The following is a 23,677-nucleotide window of genomic DNA, read 5'->3' as shown; positions in this document are numbered from 1 at the left end:
AGCCCGTTTTAATAACATAATCTTATTCTTATATTCATTCCTTTTAATCTGATACTGCAACCGCAACTCAAATGATTCTTGAGAGTAACACCTCCTCTCATATTGATACTGCTTACGCGCATGTTGAAGATCTTTCCGCATACGCGTAAGTTCTGGTGTCCACCAAGGTACCGATCTTTGCGGCCTTCTCTTCTTTCGCAAACACTGTTTACATAGGTCCTGCAATACACTAGTTAATTTCCAGGCTTTCTCTGACGCAGTCAGATCATGCCACATCTCTAATTGATCAATTTTGGAATTCCATAGAGTGAGAAACCTGATCCAGTTTACACCACGCATAGAATATCTACCAACATCACTCCAGTGCCTCATTGGCTCCACTGTAGTAATATCAAATGTGATCACTCTGTGATCACTAGTTGTGAGACAATCCCGCACTCTCCAATTTTTAACCATCCTCAAGATGGATCTAGAACAAATAGTGACATCAATAAAGGACTCACCAATTACAGAGGAAAAAGTTGGCAGTTGTTCTGAATCATTAATCACCTCCATGTCAGTAGTAGCCAAAAACTCTTCCAGCTCTATACCTCTGTCATTAGAGCTCTGGCCACCCCATAGAGTAGATCCAGCATTAGAATCCATACCAACAATTAAATGAACTGATCCAAGTGTACTTACAACCTGCTCAAGATATCTTATAAACACCGCCATAAATTCCGATGGTCTACAATACAAGGACACAAAATACACTCGACCAAATCCCCCTATAACCTCCACACATACACCATATGATGTAATCAAAGTAGACACAACAGTTACTGTCAACTGTGGGTCAGCTATTATTATTGCCGCACAGGGAGATCTGGGAGCAGCCACAATTCTGTATCTTGATGGATAACAAACCACCTTATCTCTAAGCACATAAGGTTCTTGAAGTAACACTAGATCAGCTCGTTCCTCCTCTATAACTCGTGTCAACTGCGAGGCCACACTAATCGCTCTCTGACCATTAAACTGAATTATGGAGTAACTATTCTTACTCTCCATAATCTATTCTGCGTTTCAAAATATCTAAAGCCCTTGCGTATTCTGGGCATATCTTCTCAACAGCAGAATGGTCAGAGGGAGGTTTCCTCCTCCAGCAGTTAACACATTTCGGAGAGTCCCCCCGCTTGTCACAACTTTTAAAGGAGTGCCCCCTCTCAGAACAGTGACCACAGAACGACTCACCTTTACAATGTTTAGCAACATGGTCGAAAGCCATGCACTTATAACACTGCGTGGGAACAATAAGATCCCTCACCCTTTGGACACTCCAATCCACAAAAATTCTTTCCCGGGCGATCAGAACTCGCCTGATCAAGCCCGAAGTTTCAATAATAATATAGAAAGGACAGACAGAATAGGAGAGAGGAGGGCTTGTGCTCTTAGTTAATAAGCATATAAAATCTGAGGCAGAGCATTCTGTTAACATGGGTGGCCAGTGCAATATTGAGAGTAGAAGTGTGTTATGGACATAAGGCATGATGAGTACAATGAATAACTATACAGAGAAATACAGTGGGCCAATAAATCAGAATGTCTTATAATGGGGAATTTTAACTTTCAGATATTGACGAACTTGTGGGTTGGTCACTCACACACTAGCAAGACTTTTTTGGATTTCTCGATTGACTGTTTTAGAGATGCAACAAGAGAATACTCTTGATATGATATGAATTACCATTTAAGGCTTAGACCTAAATGTATGTCAGATGCACTAATGAGATTCCTGGCAAAGAAGAAAATGCATCTGATGCATTTTTTTCTCTTTGATACTGATGCATATCTGTATCAAATGATACAGAAGCCTATGGCAGATATAAACTAGTCGGCAATTAAATCACAAAGGAAGTTAGGCAAGCCAAGGCAGTTTACAAGAAGTCTCTGGCAAAGAATGCCACAAAAAGCATCAAAAACTTCTTTACTTATGTAAACACTAAAAGGATGGGATGAATCACATTGGTTCACTTGATATATGAGGGGTGATAATTTAATTTGCAGACAATTAAGATAAGACAAGATCTTATCTTAATTGTCATCATCTGAATCTTCTGTGGATTTCTCCTGAAAATTCTCTCCCTTGAACTTTACACACTTTTGCCACCATCGTACACACACATTAAATGCTTCTTGCAAGGCATTTTTCAAAAGACTGCAAAGTGCTTCCATTGTGGCTTTGTGAGCACTGTTGTATCAGACGAAAAATGCCTGCCTTTCAGAGCTTTCTTCAGATGTGGAAACAGGAAGAATCATACAGAGCTAATTCCAGTGAACAAGAGGGTGGGGTGGGGGGGTGGCAGAACCTCAGCACCTATGGTAGTGATCACTGCCTAAACAATATTAGCCATATGTGCCCGGCATTGTTGTGTCAGAAAGTTCAGTCACACTGGAATATGGCGTCCTACAAAGACACTCATTACCATATGCTTCGTTCATCTCTTTAACTGTTTCCGAAGCATTTAAGCCCTGTCTCACATAATAACAAATCACATATTGCTGTTCAGTATGTATCTGACATGATACTTATTTCAAAACAATCATCAGACACAAGGCTAAAAAAAAATCTCTTCACGCAACACTAGCGAGCAGACAAGTGCTCTCCCTGTTTGTTATTTGGTTTTTAGGAGCATTACCAACTAAGGCCATATTGCTCCGATATGCGGTGGTCATTCCCTGACCTTTCCGCATCCTCCGTATTTGGTGGTGACGGGCTCAAACCCCGATCTAATCAAGAAGCATGTGCTATGCACTGCTGCTCCTGCGCACCTGGCTAGAGGCGCCCCACTCTCCCTGTCTGCTCACTAGCGACAGGGAGAGCACCTGTAGCAGAAGTTATGGAAAGTTCATGCGGTAAATGTAAAATCTTGCACCAGTCTGCATATTAAATTATTACCCCTCCTAGATGGTTCAACTGTTGATAATCCTGCTGAGGTTGCTGACAACTGAATAAGTGTTTTGCATCTACATTCACATGTGAGGAAATCTTTAGGTAAGTGGATGCAAGAAGTTTATCAAACTGTAACATAGAACTAAATGATTTTTTAATAACTGAGAGGAAAGTGGAAGAGAAATTGTTTAAGTTGTGAAGTTAATTATTGAAAATAAGAAAGGCACCTGGGGTGAATGGGATCTCTCCAATTATATTAAGGGAGGCAACAAAGGAGGTAAGAAAGCCCTTAGCCATAGTTATCAGAGCATCCTTCAATTCAGAGGAAGTTCCTAGACTGGAGGTGTGTGCATATGAATCCCAAATTCACAAAGGAGGATAAAAGAATGATAGGAGTAATTACAGACATGTTAGCTTAACTTCTGTTTAAGAGAAAATAATGGTGTCACTGGTTAAAGAAGTAAAACAGAACCATTTAGATAGGAGCGGTCATATTTTAGACTCAAACGTGTTTGTTAAGAAGCAATCTTCTCCGACCAGTCTGATTAGATACTATGTAATATGATGCAGTCACAAAGGAATTGTATGCAAAAAAAATAAATTTGATATCTATACTTGGATTTCAGACAAACTTTTGATACTGTTGCACATAAGACTGCTGTACAAATTGGAGCAGTGTGGCATTAAGAGCAAGTTGCTGCTATGGATAAAAGGATGTATTGGTGGGAGGAGACCAGAGAGTTGTTATTAACGGACACTGATTTTACTAATCAGTTTGCAGATGATACAGAGGTTGGTGGAATGGTTAATGTCAGTATTCAAGGTAAACTACTGCAACAAAGATCTACAAAATTAGGCAGATGGACTGAGAAATGGCAGTTGACATTTAATATTGACAGGTGAAAAGTACCGAATGTGAGTAGCATTAATCTCAGAGTAATGTACCAACTGTGTGGTACTACAATCAGGGTAGTGGAAAATGAAAAGGACCTACTACTATTGGAATGTGCAACATCCTGAAAAGTACGGTGTCAAGGATTTAAAGCTCTGCTGTGGATTATCACAAAACAGGTAAATACATGGGCTGTGTTAGGGTAACTAAGATTAAAAACAGGCACATCTATACTAAATACTAGGAGCATAGTAAAAATTTGGCAGATTTTAAGTACTAAGTCATCAAATGCAGACATTGTAGGGATATCTTAGAAATGGTGTGACTAAGACAAGGGATGTAGAATTTGAATATGGGGAGTACAATATGTACAAAAAGGACCCAAAGGTCAGCTGGCACATTAAATCTAAGGCAGTGGATCAGGTCAGCATGGATGGCCAGTCCCATGTCGTCTCTTTATTGTGACATAAGCACTGGGAAACCAATAATGGGAGTATGAGTGTGCTCTAGGTGTGCTTAATGATTGTGATGAGTATAACAAACAGCTATACAGAGAAATAGAGTAGGCCAATAAATCAGAATGTCTTGTAATAGAGGATTTTAACTTTCCCGATAAGGACTGAAACTTGATAAGTCTCTCACACACTAGCAAGACTCTTGTGGATTTGTTGGATGACTGTTTTCTACAACAGCATATAGGAGAGAGGCAAAAAAGAGGAAGCAATACTCTTGATCTGATTATCAGCAGCGATTTTTCATGCATTAAGAAAGTGCATGTTAAAGACCCTGTGGATGGCAGTAATCACAGTGTGAGATGCGGGATTTAGTTAAAGCCATAACTACTTTCAGGGGTAAAGAGCAAGGCTTTTGCTTTCACAAGAGTGACTATCCGATGATGTTACCAACAGCAAATTCTAAAAGGGAAGCATTCAGGGAAATAATCAGAGAAGCTACTAGGCTTTTCATATCAACTAAGAAGTGCTATTGGAGCCTTAGAGTTACATTTTTTTTATGAGAACCCCAAACACAAGAGATATAAGAACCTATAGTACTCAGTACTGTGCTTGGATTAGAATGCCAAGTGAAAGGATGAGACTTGTGGCAGAAGAGAAAAAAAAATGCATGAGATGCATATAAATTATCAGGTGATATGGAAGTTCCTATGGAAGATATAAAATAATCTGTAATCAAGTGACAAAGAAGGTTAGGCAAATTAAGGCAGATTAGCAGACATCTCTACAAAGAATGCAGAGAAAAACAGCAAAGACTGAAGAGCTTGAATCACATTGGTTCACTTGATGTCGATCATCTTAGCTGTTGATCATCTTTCTCAGATCGGTAACAAACTGAATAGGTATTTCGCATGTATATTCGCACATGAGTTCTTTAAGAAGGGAATGCTAGAAGTTCTGCAAAATCTACCAGGGAGTTAAATGATTTTCTGAGATAACTGAGAGGAACATGGAAGAAGAATTGTTGAATATAACATAAAGAACACCTTTGTCTAGGATTGATTCTCATTCTGGCCCTTCAATAGATTTAACTATTTTTTCCCTTCATTTAGCAGGAGTTTCCTCCATCCTATTGGAGTGGATGGGATCTATCCAATTATATTAATGGAAGCAAGCCCTTAGCCATAATTATGAGAGTACCTTTCAATTCAAGGGAAGTCCCTATGGACCGAAGATGTGCAATGGTATCTCCAATTAACAAAGGAGGATCAAAAGATGACATGAGTATTTACAGACCTCTCAGCTTAGCTTCTGTGTCAGGAAAAATAATAGCATGTCAGAAGGTCAATGAGATTGTTGGGGGAACAAAATGGTGTTCTTACCCAGAAAAGCTTCAGTTCTGCAAATTGCATTGACTAGGTGACATCACCTAGTCTCTGCAAATTGCAGAGACTAGGTGATGTGATTTGAGGGGTTTATCGCTTTGAATGGACTGAGCAAGCTCCATGCTGATGCCATTCTTCTTCTGCTTAGGCTATACACATAAGGGAGTATAAATTCAAACTATGGGAAGATGGTTAAAAGATAGATATGTGATGGTTTACTTTCAGCCAGTGCATGGTTGATTGTTTGAACAAACTCTCATCTGTTGTTGTGGAAGTGGGTAGTTTGAATAAATTCAAGGAAGAACTAGGAATGGAAAGGCGATGTAGGAATTTTTTATTTATTTATTTTTTTTTTTTAGTTATTATTTTGGCTGTCATAATAATAATATGTATTATTATATTAATACCACCCAAAATACAAATAATATAATATACCAAATTGCTTAACAATGCTAAACTGTTGAAACAGATGCAGAGAAGATCAACAAAATTGGTAAGGGGAACAAACGGTTGCTCTTATCGAGAAAGGCTCGAGTTTTGCAAATTACAGCATCTGGAGACTAAGCACCTGTGATGAGATCTGATTGAGGTTTGAGGCTTTGAGTAAGCTCAATACTGATGGAATCCTTACTCTTGCTCATACTACATACGAGGGAGCATAAATTCAACTTGAAAGATGGTTACAGGTCGGTTGTGTGGAAAGTTTCCTTCTGCCAGAATAGTGATTATTGTTGTAATAAACTTCAATATGGTGTTGTAAAAGTGGGTTATTTGAATAAATTCAAGAAAGAACTAGACAAACAGTTAGAGGGGATGGTCAGTTGATATGTGAAGAGTTGGTTCTTTCTTTTTCTGAATATGTATAAGCATATTTTCTTGCTTTATTTGCTGCTACTACTATTACTACTACTAATAATAATATTCCAGAATTTATCAGTTTACATTGGTAAAAGTCTGAAATATCAACACTCCATTTATTTCCAATTTTTACCATTCTGATATGGTAAATACTTACATTTGCTTGTTTTTTTAGAAAAGGGATGATGAATACAATTTGTAAAAGCAACAATTCAAAATAAGTAAAATTATTTTGTTTTATGAAAGTTTTCTTCAAAAACTGTAGTATAGAAATCACAGAAACATTAGAATTAGCATTAGTAGATGCATATGATGAAGAAAGCAAGCTTATGCAGCATCAGCAAAAAAAAAAAAAATTTCCATTTCACCCATCCAGTCACTCCAAATGCCTTGAATTTATTTACGATGTCAACTTCCACAATGACAGATGGAAGTTAGTTCCAGCAATCCGCTAGCTAAAGGAAAAATTTAAACACATCTGTTCTACAACTATCTTTTCTCAATTTGAATTTGTGTCCCCTCAAGCAATTAAATTGGGAAAGAGAAAGAATCCCATCAGCAATTGAGTTTGCTCAAACAAAGCCTTAGAACTCAGTCAGATCACCTTGTAGGTAGCTAGAATCCAGACACTGCAATTTGCAGAACTTAAGCCTTTCTAGCCGACCGGGCTAGCCGAGTGGGTAAAGTACCTGCCCGGCAACCCAAAGGTCACGGGTTCGATTCCCGCCTCGGGCTTGGATCAAAGTACTGCAAAAACCTTGGGAGGTGCAATATGGCCACAGAAGCCGATGCGCCAACAACTATCAAATCAAAAAAAAAAAAAAAAAAATTAAGCCTTTCTTTGTAAAAGTAACCCTTTGTTCCATTCACCAATCTCTTTGCACTTCTCTGTACTTGTTCCAGCAGCTCTACATCCTTCCTAAAATGAGGCAACCAGACCTGTATACAGTACTCAAGGTGTAGCCTGACCATTGCCTAATACAAGGGAATAATCACCTCCTTATCCCTGCTAGAAAAATTCCTATATATCATTGACAAGACACCATGAGCTACTCTTGCAGACTGTCTGCATTGCTCAGAAAATTACTCTTTGTGGAGCAATCAGGTACGGGACATGATATTCCAAGGGGAATGTCTTTGTGTGTGTGTGCAATGTAAGGAGTGTGAGGAAATCGGGCGAAAATTCACCGTTGTTATGGGCCTATATGAGAGCTTGAAGGACAGGGTGGATGCCCTCGAAGGAGCTAAATTGAGGGGCACATCAAGCTCTCAGCTGCCCACATCAATGCCAGAGCTTGCACTTTATCATAATGCAAAACAGCGGCAACTCCCAAGGCAGAATGTGCTGGTCCAACAGGAACTAGTAGTTGTCGGTAACTCCATTGTCAGGGAAACAGGGAACATGGTATGTAAAAAGGATAGGTGGAAGAGGACTGGGGTATTTCTGCCAGGGTCAAAGGTTGATGATGTTGTAGAGCAGATATCATCTTTTAAGGGCACAAAAGGTGATATTGTTGTATACGTTGACATTAATGATATTAAGAGTAAGAGACTTAATTAAGAGACAAGTATAGGTCATTGTTGAAAAAAAAAGGCTGTGAATTAGGGTTGAATTTGAAAGTGTCTGCAATTCTGACCAGACACGATGTTGTTGTTGCTATTTGGTTTTTAGGAGCATTAGCAACTAATGCCATATTGCTCCGGGAATATGCGGTGGTCATTTCCTGACCTTTCCGGATCCTCTGTATTTGGTGGTGACGGGCTCGAACCCCGGTATAATCAAGAAATGTGTGCTACGCACTGCTGCTCCTTCCCACCTGGCTACGGAGGCACCACCACCCATGATAGGAGGGAGTATATGATGAGAGCCTTGTCGATCAATTCGGCCCTGGAAAGATTGTGCAAGGCTCAAGGGTTAGAATTGTTTTCAGTCCGGTCTGTACTTGTTAACAGAAGAGATTGCTTCTACAGTGATGGGATACACTCAAACAGAAAGGATGCAAGAATATTTACTGATGCTATGGGTGGGTCGGAAAACTGCTTAGCTTGGTGGGATACAAGGTCTAATAGATTAACAGTAGCTGCTGGAAGATGTGAAAGTGATTCTTGCACTGCTTCTATTGGATTGAGTAGCAGCCTGGAAAACAAGAGGCAGGATATTTCAGAGATTGCTGGGAGTCATTGCGGTACAAGTAAACACATGGATTGGTATTAGGGTAGCTAAGAATAGGAAGTGCATGTACTTGCGTATACACCAATGCTAGGAGTTTGGTAAATAAATTTTATGAAATTGAGGTGTTGGTCAAAACATCAAAGACAGATATTGTTGGGATATCAGAGACATGGTGTCACACAGATATAAGGAATGCAGAACTGAAATTTGGGGAGTACAATGTGCACAGGAAGGATAGACAGGATAGGAAGGGAGGAGGGGGTATGCTATTAGTTAAGAAACACATACCATCCAAGGAAGTGCAGCCAGTCGACATCGCTGGACAGAGCAGTGTCTAGTCAGTTTGTGGGTTGGTCACTCACACACTAGCAAGGGCTTTTGTGGATTTATTGGATGATTGTTTTCTACAGCAGCATATATTCAGGAAGCAACTAAAGGGAGTAATACTCTTGATCTGATTATCAGTAGTGATTCTTCATGCATTAAGAATAAAGGAACCATTAGGTGGCAGTGATCACAGTGTGCTGAAGTGGGATTTACGCGAAGAGGTAACTACCATCAGGGGTAAAGGGAAGGATTTCTGCTTTCGTAAAGGTGACTACGGTTGTCTGAGACAGTATTTAAATTCTATATGGTGGGACCAACTGATGATGTTACCAACATCAAATTCAAAATGGGAGGCATTCAAAGAATTAATCTTGGAAACTACTAGGCTTTACGTACCAGCTAAGAAATATTGTTCAAGGCTTAGGCCTAAATGGATGTCAGGTGAACTAATGAGACATGTGGCAGAAAAGAAAAATACATGGGATACATATAAATTAACATGTGACATAGAAGCCTATGATAGATATAAGCTGGTCTGTAACCAAGTCACAAAGGAGATTAGGCAGGCAAAGGCAGATTATGAGAAATCTTTGGCAAAGGATGCAAAGAAAAACAGCAAAGAGTTCTTTATTTATGTAAACTCTAGAAGGAAGGGCATGAATAAGATTGGTCCACTGGATATTCATGGTTCAACTGTTGATGATCCAGCTCAGGTGGCTAACAAAGTAAATGAGTATTTTGCATCTACATTCACACATGAGGACTTATTCGGGGAGGGGAATGCCAGAGGTTAATTAAACTCTGACAGTGAGCTGGATGATTTTGTAATAACTGATAGGAAAACGGAGGAGAAATTGTTGAAGATAAACATAAAAAAGGCACCCGGGGGTGGATGGGATCTATCCAGTTATATTAAAGGAGGCAGCAAAGAAAGTAAGCAAACCCTTAGCCCTAATTATGAGAGCTTCCTTGGACTCAGGAGAGGTACCCATGGACTGGACATGTGCAAATGTGACCCCAATTCACAAAGGAGGATCAAAGGGCGATACAAGTAATGTTAGTAATTTAATTTAACTTCTGTTTCAGGGAAATTAATGGAGGCACTGGTTAAAGAAGCACTGCAGGATCATCTAGACAAGACTTCAGTTATAGCTCGGACACAGCATGGTTTAGTTAAGGGGAAGTCTTGTCTTACCAATTTGATTGGATACTATGATGTGGCCACAAAGAAACTGGATGCAGGGAATAACTTCGATATCATATATTTGGATCTTAGAAAGGCTTTCGAGACTGTTGCACATGGAAGACTGCTCCACAAATTGGAGCAGGGCTGCATTGGAAACAAATTACTGCTATGGATAAAGGGATGGTTGAGTCGAAGAAGACAGAGAGTGGTAATCAATGGACACTGTTCTTCGTGGACTAATCTTATTAGTGGAGTCCCTCAGGGATCAGTGTTGGGTTCATTGTTGTGTTCTGTATTTATAAATGATATTGATGATGGTATATCAGGCTTAATGTTCAAGTTTGCAGACCATATGAAGCTTGGCAGGGTTGTTAATGACACTATTGAAAATACGCTGCTGCAACAGGATCTAGAAGTTGAACAAATGAAGTTTAACATTGACAAATGTAAAGTACTATTTATGGGAAGTAGTAACCCCAGAGTAACATATCAACTCTGTGGTACTACACTGAAAGTGGTAGAGAATGAAAAGGACCTGGGGGTAATTGTGCAGGTAGATATGAAGTTTTCTGAGCAGTGCAGACGGTCTGCAAGAGTAGCTCATGGTGTGTTGTCAATGATATAGAGGAATATTTCTAGAAGGAATAAGGTGATTATCCCCTTGTATAAGGCAATGGTCCTCCAGACCTGTATACAGGTCTGGAGGACTCATTTTAAGAAGGATGTAGAGCTGTTGGAAAGAGTACAGAGAAGGACAACAAGATTAGTGACTGAAACGAAGGGTTGCTCTTATGAAGAAAGGCTTAATTTTTGCAGATTACAATGTCTGGAGACTAGGCATCTACGAGGTTATGTGATTTAGGTGTATAAAGCCTTGAATGGTTTGAGCAATGCTAATAGGATTCTTCCTCTTTCTCAGAATTATCACTTGAGAGGGCATAAATTCAAATTGAGGATTCTTATTTGTAGGATAGATGTGCGGAGGTTTGCCTTTAGCCAGCAGGTAGTTAATTGGTTGAACAGACTTCCATCATTTGTTGTGGAAGTTGATAGCCTAAATAAATTTAAGGCTGAGCTGGAAAGGTATTTGGAACAAACAGAGGGGTGAAATGGGAGCGGCATTTTTTTTTTTTTTTTTGGTTGATGCTGCTTAAGCTTGCTTTCTTGCATCATATGCCTGTACTAATGCTAATGCTAAAACTTCATATCTGACTGCAGAATTACCCCCCAGGTCTTTTTTATTCTCCACTACCTGAGTGTAATACTGCAAATTTTTCAATGTTGAACTTCAGTTGCCACCTCTCACCCCATTTGTTCTATTTTTCTAGATCCTGTTACAGTAGTGTACTGTTATTAGTGTCATTAACAACCATGCCTACTTTTGTATTGTCTGCAAACTTGGACATTAAGCCTGATGGAACTTCATCAATATCATTAATAAATACAGAAAACAGTGATGGGCCCAGCACCAAACCCTGGGGAACTCTACTAATAACATTAGTCCACAAAGAACAGTGTCCATTGACTACTACTCTGTCTTCTCCACACTCAATCATACCTTTATCCATAGTAGCAATTTGCCCTTATTGCCATACATCTCCAATTTGTACAGTAGTATTCCATGTGCAACAGTATCAAAAGCTTTCATAAAATCCAAGTATATGATATTAAAATTATTTTTTGCATCCAGTTCCTTTGTGACCACATCCTAGTATCCAATCAAATTGTTTAGACAGACTTCCCCCTAACAAATCCCATGCTGTGACTGAACTATAACTGCGGTCTTGTCTAGATGATCTTACAGTGCTTCTTTACCAAGTGCTTCCATTAATTTCCCTGGAACAGAAGTTACACTAACAGGTCTGTAATTACTCGTGTCATCCTTTGATCCCCTTTGTGATTTGGGGACACATTTGCACATCTCCAGTCCATGGGGAAGCTGTCATAATTATGGCTAAGGGTTTGCTTACTTCCTTTTCTGCCTCCTTTAATATAACTGGATAGATCCGATCCTCCACAGTTGCTGTTCTTGTTTAACTTCAACAATTTCTCCTCCACTTTCCCCTCAGTTATTACAAAATCATTTTGCTCTCTGCCAGAGTTTGATAAATTTCTGGCATTTCCCTCCCTGAATATCTCCTCATGTTTGAATGTAGATGCACAATACTCATTCAGTTTTTTATCTACCTGAGTAGGATCATCAATAGTCGAACCATTGATATCAAGTGGACCAATCAGATTCTTCACCCTCCCTCTAGAGTTTACGTAAGTAACGAACTCTTTGCTGTTTTTCTTTGCATCTTTTGCCAAGGATTTCTCGTAATCTGCCTTTGCCAGTCTAACCTTCTTTGTTACTTGATTGAAGACCAGCTTATTTACCCTAGGCTTCTGTGTCACCTGATAGTTTATATGCATCCCATGCATTTTTCTTTCTGCCATTAGTTTCATTAGTTCATCTAAATATAAACATAAACCGTAAATTGATATGATCGAATACCTTATTAACTTTATTTGAATTATATTGACTGTATTACCCAGGCAACTTTGCAGGATAGCAGATATCCTCCCCATCCCATGTTTAAAAATTGGAAAAGTGGTTGAAGCAAGAAATTGTCTTTGCTCCCCTTTATGTATTGTTCAATTTTCTCTTTTTCAATTTTCAAAGAAGAGTATGGGGGATATAACTGCTATCCTTGAAAGGTTGTCTGAGTAACATATTTGCTATATTCTAAATATAGGTAATACCTCCCTTCCCATGCCCTTGTTCAAAAGTCAGAAAAGAGATAATTAAATTATTATTGTGAAAATTTACACAATAATAATTTAATGCTTTATTCACTTTTCCAATTTTTAAACAAGGGGATAGCAAATTTTTCTCCCCCATGATCTTGTTTAAAAATGGTTAAGTGAATGAACCAAAAAATATCATTGCTTTGCTTTTTGCACCATTAGTAACAGTCTTTTGAGAATGTAGTATTCAAAGAAATCAGCTTAACAGAAGCTCTGAGACATGTCACTAGAGGACAAGGATTCTAAATATTCAGTTGCACATGAAAATGTTTCATCAAGAAATGTGCATGCAGATCATCTAACATGATATGTAATTCGAAGTGCCACAGAAACATGAGATATACAGGGTGTCTATAAATTATCCACCTGATTATGAAGCTCGAGTAAAATTTTATTTTGATATGTATTGTAAAATGGTTTGCTGCATTTGATAAAGCAACTCAAAGAATTTGTTATCGCAATTTCTTGTCGCACAACTGCACTTCAGTTAACCTTAAAACAAACACCTTTGTTATCACGTAAAATGATAGCCGATTTCATTCCAATTGTTTTGAAGCACCTCTTGAGAAATGGAAGTCACTACCTGTTCAGTCAGGTCTTTTAACTCTGTGATATTGTTAACATTTTTTGCATACACCTTTTCATAGCTCCCATACAAGAAATCCATAAGTGGGATATATCTGGAATGAAGAAGCCATAGAATGGTACCATCTTAGCTGATCTATCAGTTAGGAAATTTTTTATTGAGGAAATTGTGTACATGCAAGCTGCAGTATGGTGGTGGTGCCCCACCTTGTTGATAGAACATGTGTGGTTGCATATCTTCCAAGTGAGATGCAGCATACAATTCAAGCATATCTACGTAATTTTCAGAAAAAAATTTTCGTTGATTAATGGCTTAATCATGTAACTGAAGGACAATGTCCACCACACATTTTGGGACTATCACACTCATGTTCATGAACTGAGTGGGCTTTTCAAATCACCATATGTAACAATTGTGTCTGTTAACTTTACAAACAGGTGGAATGTTGCTTCATCACAGAAAACAACATTTTTCAGAAAGTTCCCACCTTCCTCTATACAGTTGAGAACAAGAACAGCAAATTCCTCTCATTGTGGTTTGTTGTCAAGCTTAATTTCCTGGATAATTGCACCTTTGTAAGCATAAAGTTTCAATTTCTTGTGAACCACCCTGTGCAATGTTTGCTGGCAGTATTTGCAGCTGCAGGCTTGCCAGGCAGATAGATACAAAATTTATCGATGTATGTCGACAAAATCTATTGTATAACTTCAGGTAAACATGTCCTGAATTTCTGAAACTTTATTTACAGATACACTAGGCTTACCTGCTCCTTTCTGAGAAAGCATGCTACTGGTTTGTTGAAATTGTTTCAACCATTGCCTCACTGATTGTTTTTTCATAGGTGGATTTTTGTGGAATTCCTGTTGAAAACATCTCTTTACAGTCACTGGATATTTGGTATTCCACAGCCACAACACACATGCATTGCTTTCTCCTGCACTGTCACTGTTTTAATGCTGCACTGTTGTAATGCCTGCTGGTATCAAGGTTGCCAACTGCATGAGAAAAATCTCATTAAGTTGCTTTGACAACTGCAGCAAACCATTTTAAGATACACATTCAAATAACATTTTAATCAAGCTTCATAATCAGGTGAATAATTTATAGACACCCTGTATAAGATATATCTATATGGTGTACAGAACATATGAAGCATTAATTCATATATTTTTTTAGTTTATGTTTCTATAATACATTAAATTTGTGAAGACTTAACTTTCTTAAAAAAATTAACTTTATGTATTTTGAATTGCTGGATTTCAAACATCAACCTCTTACCAAAATGAGCTTGCAGTATCAAAACAGTAAACTCAGAAATAAAGTGAAAAGTATTGATATTTTGGACTTTTTCCAATACAAACTGGTAAACCCTGGGATTTACCAGATTTTTTGTGCTTTTACAGTAAAATAATATTCATACCTGCATATTTGTGTATTTGCATATTTGTGAAATAGTTAAAACCTTGTCTGTTAATAGTTTGAAAAACAAATGAGATGGCAGCACATTATGAAAAATTTTAAGACAGTGTGTACATTAATGAACATATTTGAAAATACCTTAAAAATGTACATATACATACTTCCTAGAAGCCATGCACAAAAAAAACTTATTTATGTTGACTGAAAAAAACTGATGTACATAAGTTTTATTTTATGTTTATAAAAAAAATTCAAAAATATGTATCTATGTACTTAAAAAAATGGTTAAAGAATTATAGTTAAAACAGTTCATTGCATTAAACTCATAATTTAATCCTTCATATGATTTTTTTAAGCTCACAAGAAAAATGACAAAATTAAAAATAATTTGATTATGGAATGAATACATACTGCCGTATATTCATTCATTCAATAACAGCCTCTAATGAACAAAAAATAAATAATTCTCATGCATACTCTGCATTTATCCAATGCAAACTGGTAAATGCATCCTGGGATTTACCAGATTTTTGGCTAATACCAGTAATGCCACAATAATGTAGAGAAACAATGTGTATGTAGTATCGGCTTTAGAAAATTTTGTTAATTATATCTCATTCAGCCCTCATTAATTTTCCTCTCTTATGCACTGAATATAAACATTACATTAAATTATTTGTGATCAGGACCATTTTTATATGGAAGCTTTGGATGTAGTGATGTCATCCAAAAGCTTTTGGGGGTAATACAGTAATGATACCTTTTCACATAGTGAGGTTCGTTTTTTTTTTTTTTTCTTTCTTTTTTTTTTTTCTTTCTCTTTTTTTTTTTTCTTTAAGTATCTGTACACTTAGCCTTGACATAGTTATGAAATTTTATTTTAAATTTCTTTATACCAAAGCACATTTATCCTTTACTGAAATTTTTGATATTAGCATAACTATGTCAAGGCTAAGTGTACAGATGCTTAAAGAAAAAAAACCAACCTCACTATGTGAAAAGGTATCATTACTGTATTACCCCCAAAAGCTTTTAGATGACATCACTATATCCAAAGCTTCCATATAAAAATGGTCCTGATCACAAATAATTTAGTGTAATGTTTATATTCAGTGCATAAGAGAGGAAAATATGTTCAGATGAAAGATGTGTAATGTGACTAGATCTCTTATCCTGTTCACTACCTGACCATGAATGATTATTCACTTTTTAAGTATTATTTTTATTTTATTTTTTTTATGAAAACCCCAAACATGAAAGGTATCAAAACCTATAGTACTTAGTACCGTGCATGGGTTGAAGGAGAAGTATGGAGGGAGGGGGATACTAGAAACTTTGCTCTAGAGACTAAACATGGGTTTCACCACTTCAAGCTTCCATTAAGCAAAGTGGTGGTTTTTCACCGGTTGATGAAAGTCATCTACCGCCTTTTAAACTGCTCATGAAACATTCTCCAGGACTTTCCTCTTTTGTTTAAATGGAGAACTATGAGTCAGTTAAAAATATGTTAAGCTTGATATATAAAAACATTTTCGCTAATTATAGCCTATAGAAAATTAGAACAATAGAAAAAAATCTAAAAATCCCTCACTCTCAGCTACCCCATCCCAACATAAATCAATAAGCTATTTAATTTAGGGGGTCTGAAACTCATGAGGGCTTGCATGTTGTACTAATATGCAAACAGCATATTTTCGTACAAATAGGAAGTATATAGTATATTTAGAAAAAAGTTATCGTCATTGGCCTCCGTTTAGAATACTGGAAAGAAGTAGGGCTGAAAAAATTCACAAGAAAGAATCTAGAAAAACAAATGTTAGGTCAGACAAGCATTAGGAGAATCTTGCATCAAGTTCTTCAGCTGCAATACTACCACCACTTCATAGAGAATCTTGCAGTCAATTCTTGGGTTATTTCCTTATAAACACCAACTTGAAACCCACACAATATGGGAACATATTTCACTATTGTCAAACTATGCTAACTTTTGAATACAAAAAATGCTGTAACAACACTCTTAATGCCTGCCAAGGCTTTTGATTTTAATGAGCATCATCTGTTCACTTCTTAGAGGCAAAAAAAAAAAAAGAAAGAGAATCTTACAATGGTTGCCATTTTTAGTGTTTTTGATTATTGTATTTTCAAATGATATATTTAAATTAAAAATTCTTGGATTAGGGCGCATTTTATAATTATAAAAATAATTGAAAGGGCCGCACTGAATATCTAATCAGAAAAGAAAAAAATTATTACAGAAAACAAGCCAGAAATTTCTCAGTTACGACGAACTCTAAGCTCAGGTGCCTGTTATCAAGTATCCTCTGTGAATGAAAATACTGCTAAGAAATTATGTAAGAGGCATCCTCTTGCACTTACAGCATATCCTTTTTTGTTATTAGCCAAGCTATTTATCTTTGTTATATTCAGAATTTTATTTATGCTTATAATTAAACTGTTTACTATATAAATTGAAAACTGTTGGACATTTTTCTATTAGAATTGTGCATTATGACTGAAAATTTGTTATTTATTCCTCTTCTGTCAGGAGTTGGAAACTGTAACAAACAAGATGGTTTTATTTAATTATGCCAGTTATAGTTTAATTTAATTTTAAAGCAAGGTGCATCATAAATGTAGTTCAAAGACCTTTAGTTACTTTTTTTTATACTAATGTCTGTAAAATAAGAGTAAATGGTTGTTTTACATAGAACTTTCAGGCACACTTCCTTGGAAAGACTGCTAACCCTTGGTCTATATATATATATAGAACACATATTGACAGCTACCTATTGTTTATATTTCCTTAAAGTAAATTGCACTATTTGTCACATAAAATGAGGAATGAGAACATGAGCATTATAGCAAAGCTTAAATTTTAGAGCCCAATTAATTTGTAAATTATGATAAAACAAATGCTTGCCTTCGTTTTTTATCCACTATTTCATTTCATAGAAACTTAGCCACATGAATGATTATGAAACTACAGAGCTGAAGCAAAATACAGGCATAGGGAATCAGAAAACTTTGTCAGCAGCTCAGCTCAGCTCAGCTCAGCTTTATCTCATACAATAGCGCCATAACTGTTCAAGCTATTGCCTTATCGTATGGAAGTATTGCACTGTATAATATTTATCACTCATTGGTTTCTGTTAATCATTAGCAGGTATAAAATTCAAGAAAGCATGCTTATACGGCATCAATCAAAAAAAAAAATCCCATTTTATCCATCCATTCGCTCCAAAATTTTCTCTAGTTCTTCTTTGAATTTATTTAATTTATCAACTTCCACAATGACAGATGGAAGTTTGTTCCAGAAATCAACCACTCACTGACTAAAGGCAAATTTCCACACATCTTTTCTACAACTGTCTTTCCTCAATTTCAATTTAGGTCTGCCCAGGCAATTAATTTGGGAAAGAGGAAGAATCCCACCAACACTGAGTGTGCTCAAACCATTCAAGGCCTTATATGCCTCAATTTTATCACCTCTCAGGTCTTAGTCTCCAGACGCTGCAATTTGCAGAACTTAAACCTTGTTTGGTGACAGCAACCCTTTGTTACCTTCATCAAATTCTCATTGCCCTTCTCTGTACTCATTCCAGCAGCTCCACATCCTTTCTAAAATGAGGCCTCCTGACCATTGCCTTATTTAAGGGGACAATCATCTCCTTATCCCTGCTCACAAAATTCCTGTATATCATTGACAAGGCACAATGAGCTACTCTTGCAACCTGTCTGCACTGCTCAGAAAACTTCATATCTGACTGCACAATTACCATGAGGTCCTTTTCATTCTCCATTACTCTAAGTGTAGTACCACACAGTTGATACATTATTCTGGGGTTACTGCTACCCATATGCATTACTTTGCATTTGTCAATGTTAAACTTCAGTTGCCACCTCTCGGCCCATCTGCCCAACTTTTTGAGATCCTGTTGCAGAAGTGTACCATCATTACTGTCATTAACAACTCTGCCAACCTTTGTATCATCTGCAAACTTGGACATTCAGCCTGTTGTACCTTCATCATTATCGTTGGTAAATAAAGAAAACAACAATTGTCCCAACACCAAACCCTGACCACTAATTAAATTAGTCCACAATGAGCAGTATCCATTGATTACCACTCTCTACCGTCTCTCACTCAGCAATCAGTTTATCCATAGCAGCAACTTTCCGTTAATGCCACTTTTCCAATTTGTACAATGGCCTTTTATGTACAACAGTATCAAAAGCTTTCCTGAAATCCAAGTATATTATATCAAAATTATTTTTTGCATCCAGTTCCTTTGTGACCACATCCTAGTATCCAGTCGAATTGGTCAGGCAAGATTTCCCCCTAACCAACCCATGATGTGTCTGAACTATAACTGCAGTCTTGTCTAGATGATCCTGCAATGCTTCTTTAACCAGTGACTCCTTTATTTTCTCCAGAACAGAAGTTAAACTAACATATCTATAATTACTTGTGTCACTCTTTGATTCCCTTTTGTGTATTGGAGAAAATTCACAATTCTCCAGTCTGTGGGGACCTTCCCTGAATCCCAGGATGTACTAATAATTATGGCTAATGCTTTTCTTACTTTCTCTGCTGCCTCCTTTAATATAACAGAATAAATCCCATCTACCCCAAGTGCCTTTCTTAGGTTCAACAATTTCTCCTCCACTTTGCTCTCAAAATTACCTCTCAATAATCTAAAGGATTATTACAAAATCCTTTAGCTCCCTGTTAGAGTTTGATAGACTTCTGTTATTTACCTCCCTAAATAATTCCTCATGTGTGAATGTAGATACAAAATACTCATTCAGTTTTTCAGCTACCTGAACGGGATCATCAACATTTGAACCATCGATATCTACGGGACCAATCTGATTCATCCCCTTTTTTCTAGAGCTTACATAAGTAAAGAAGTGTTTGTTGTTTTTCTTTGCATCCTTTACCAAAGAATTCTCATAATCTGCCTTCACCTGCATAACCTCCTTTGTCACTTGATTATAGACTAGTTTATATCTATCGTATGCTTCTGTGTTGCCTGAAATTTATATGCATGCCATGCATTTTTCTTCTCTGCCATGAGTCTCATTAGTTCATCTGAAATCCATTTAGGCCTAAACCTTAAACAGTAGTTCTTAGTTGGAATAAAAAGCTTAGTAGCTTCCAAGATTAATTCCTTGAATGCTTCCCAATTAGAATTTGCTGTTGTTAACATCATCAGTTGGTCACACTGTATAGAATTTAAAAACTGTCCAACACCTTTATGAATGCAAAACCCTTCTCTTTACCCCTGATGTTAGTTATATCTTTGAGTGAATCCCAAATTAGTACACTGTGGTGATGACTGCCACCAAATGGTTCCTTTATCTGTAAATTCTTAATGCATGAATAATCACTGTTGATAATCAGATCAAGAGTGTTACTCTCTCTTGTTGCCTCTCTAACATGCTGCTGTAGAAAACAATCATCCAATAAATCCACAAAAGCATTGTGAGTGTAAAAGTGACCAACCCACAAGTTCCAGCCAATATCTGGAAAGTTAAAATTCCCCATTATAAGATATTCTCATATACTGGCCCACTCTTATTTCTCTGCACAATTTGTGATTATACTCATCAGATTCATTAGGCCTATAACACACATCTACTCTCATTTTCACTTTCCCAGTGCTTATGTCACACACACACTGACTCAACATTGCATTGTCCCCAATGTCAATTGGATGCACTTCTTTAGATTTAATGTGTTTCCTAACTAACAGCATAACCCAACCTCCCTTCCTATCCTTTCTGTACACATTGTACTCCCCAAATTCTAATTCTGCATTCCTTATTACTGAGCGACACCATGTATATCCGCTTTTGATATCTTGACCAGCACTTCAAATTCATCAAATTTATTTACTATACTCTTAGCATTGGTGTACATGCAAATATATATACACCTATTCTTACTCTTATTTACTCTAACACAACCCAAGTATTTACTTGTTCCATGATGACTCCCAGCAGCCCTTGAAATCCCCAGTACCTCGCTTTGCAGGCTGCTGCTCATTCCAATAGAAACAGTGCAAGAATTACTTTCACCTCTGCCTGCGGCTACTATTAGTCTGTGAATCCCCCCCCCAGCTAGCAGTTTTCTAACCTACCTAAAACTGCCTCGATAGCATCAGCAAATATTCTTGCACCTTGCACCCTTTCTATTTAAGTGTATCCCATCTCTGTAAGAGCAGTCTCTCCTGTTAGCAAGCACAGACCATGCTGGAAAAAATTCTACCCCATGAGCCTTGCGCAACCTCTCCAGGGCCAAATTGATTGACAAGGCTCTCATCATCATCATCATGTCTCTGCAGAATTGCAAACACTTTCAAATTTAACCGTAACTTGCAACTTTTTTTCAACACTGACCTGTACTTGTTAAGTAAGTCTGCAGATCCCTTATTCTTAATGTCATTAGTGCCAACACGTACAACAACCCTTTGTGTCTTTGAAAGATGATATCTGCTCTACAACATCTGTAACTTTTGCCCCTGGCAGACATACCCTGGTCCTATTCCACCTATCCTTTTTTCACAATATATTTCCCGTCTCCCTGACAATAGGGTCACCGACAATAACTAGCTCCTGTGGGACCAGCGCATTCTGTTCTGAAGGTTGCCGCTGTGTTGCCTGATGATCAAGTGCAACCTCTGGCATTGATGTGAGTAGTTCAGAGCTTAATGGGTTCTCCAATTTAAGTCGTTCAATGGCATCTATCCTGTCCTTCACGCTTTCATAAAGCCCCATAATGATCTTGAATTGGCACCTAACTTCTTCACACTGCTTACATCGAGCATACACAAAAACATTCCCCTTGGCAACATCATGCTCTATCCTAGAATGGTCTGTGAAAATTTCACAAGTTGCACATTTCTTTAGGCTGTGATGCCTTGTGGAATCGCCCCCTTCAGTTCTCCCCTGAGCTACAGCACTCCCACTACTTTGTGTACATTGCTTTGCTACTCTAGTCTGGGGCATGATTTCCGTTTAAATACGATTTAATTTATTTACAATGAAAATTAATAAGGTTAATATATTCAATCAATTAAGTTACTATACTATACTAAGCTAATGCAGTAATGGGTATTCTGCTATATAGTTTTACGTTATACCTTAACTATCAAATTCGAGATATACGTTATCAAGTTACACTATACCGTAACGATCACAATGCTAAATTATGATATCCTTAGCTAAACAGAAAAGATATATGCGCAAAAAGTGATTAAAACCTTCAAAATACTTATTTATTACAATTAAAACCCTACTTTTCTTTTATGCTACTGATTACACTATGATATTCCAGCAAAACACCAGTATTATAGCAGTAAGAGTAGCAAGTTGTAACTTACAAAGTCACTAGCTAAATTTAAAATAATGAAATTGCAATACTTATCCTGTAGTCCTCTATCTATTTTCTGTTATTTTATCAAGAGAGTACCATGTCCACATCCTAGTCAACAATAACCTTGCCTAGACTGACTTAAATATCTCAGCATTAGTACAGTACAACTCACATTATTTGCAAAATTGATAATAGGAGAAGTGGATATCTGAGAAACAGCCAATCTCAAAATTCTGTCATTTCTAGCATAAAGTCTTAGAAATGGCATTTATATAAATTGAATAAATAGACAAAAAACAAAATCTAATTGTTTTCTGGTCTCAAATGAAATGATAAATGACATCAAGTTCAGCTTCACATTATTTTGCATGTCAACATCATCATCATCAGCCATTTTCAATCCAGCCGTTTTTGCATGTAGTGCAAAGTATATAAATACATATTAGAAACATTCTTATAATAGCAAGAAATAATCAGACACCACTTAATCATCATGCTAATTGGGTTAATTAGTGTCTCATTTGGAAATAATACACATTATTTGGTTGTGCAGTACTTCTAATTTCTATTGTCATCAGGAGGTCTAGCAGTTAAAAACTTGCATGTTTGACTTTTTTATATTTAAAACTTGTCTTCTATACTTAGGATTGCAAATATTTATACATGTCATACTTGTGTTCTACACTGATTATTTTCTTTGGATAAATCTTTTGGTATATTGAATTAAGCTGGACTTATGAAAGCAATATGTTATTGTTTTCATAATCATTGTATATTTTAAATTCTAGCTTAAGTTTTTAAATTTTAACAAAATCTCATGGGTATGGTACATGGTTATTATGCAAATGCATCATCAACATATCTTCTGAAGAAAGATATATATGGATTTGAAAGAGAACATTCAAAGGTGCCAAAATGTAGATTAGATCAGCTATAAGCTTAATAACATGTGGCCAACTAATTTGCCCTAAAGAATACATTTGAACATATTCATGCAGATTGAAGGTAAGGTATTGTTTATAGAGAACCTATGAGATTTCAAAATTCATGGGAGTTATTTTACTGCTCCTTCAATTCACTGCCTTGTGGCTTGTTATGACTATGGTTTGTTGTCTGGTCTGAGCTCTCCTTTTTACAGTTCTTTGACTGTAAGTGATAGTGATGTATTTTTTTGTGCCAGGTCTTTTTATAAAGTGCCAAGTCCATTAATACACTAAACTAAAGCATGGTGTATCAATAGACAAAATGCCTTGGAAAGGCATTTTGTCTATTGATAAAGTCATACTTAAACTGAGGGCT

At 36.9% G+C, this 23,677-nt stretch overlaps 1 protein-coding gene across 1 annotated transcript in view; it reads left to right on the top strand.

Annotated features, from left to right (window-relative positions):
• The window catches only part of LOC150078287 (uncharacterized), a 910,840-nt gene that overhangs the window by 655,803 nt on the left and 231,360 nt on the right, over window positions 1–23,677 (top strand). Inside the window, 1 exon segment of the mRNA XM_090384522.1 lies at window positions 17,256–17,375. Coding sequence (XP_090240648.1) covers window positions 17,256–17,375 — 120 coding nt within the window.

The sequence above is a fragment of the Mastigoproctus giganteus genome, chromosome 11, assembly GCF_048544385.1.
Source record: "Mastigoproctus giganteus isolate SK-2022 chromosome 11, ASM4854438v1, whole genome shotgun sequence".
Taxonomy (NCBI): Eukaryota; Metazoa; Arthropoda; class Arachnida; order Uropygi; family Thelyphonidae; genus Mastigoproctus; species Mastigoproctus giganteus.
The sequence above is the reverse complement of the archived record's forward strand: the minus strand, read 5'-3'. Positions and strand labels throughout refer to the sequence as shown.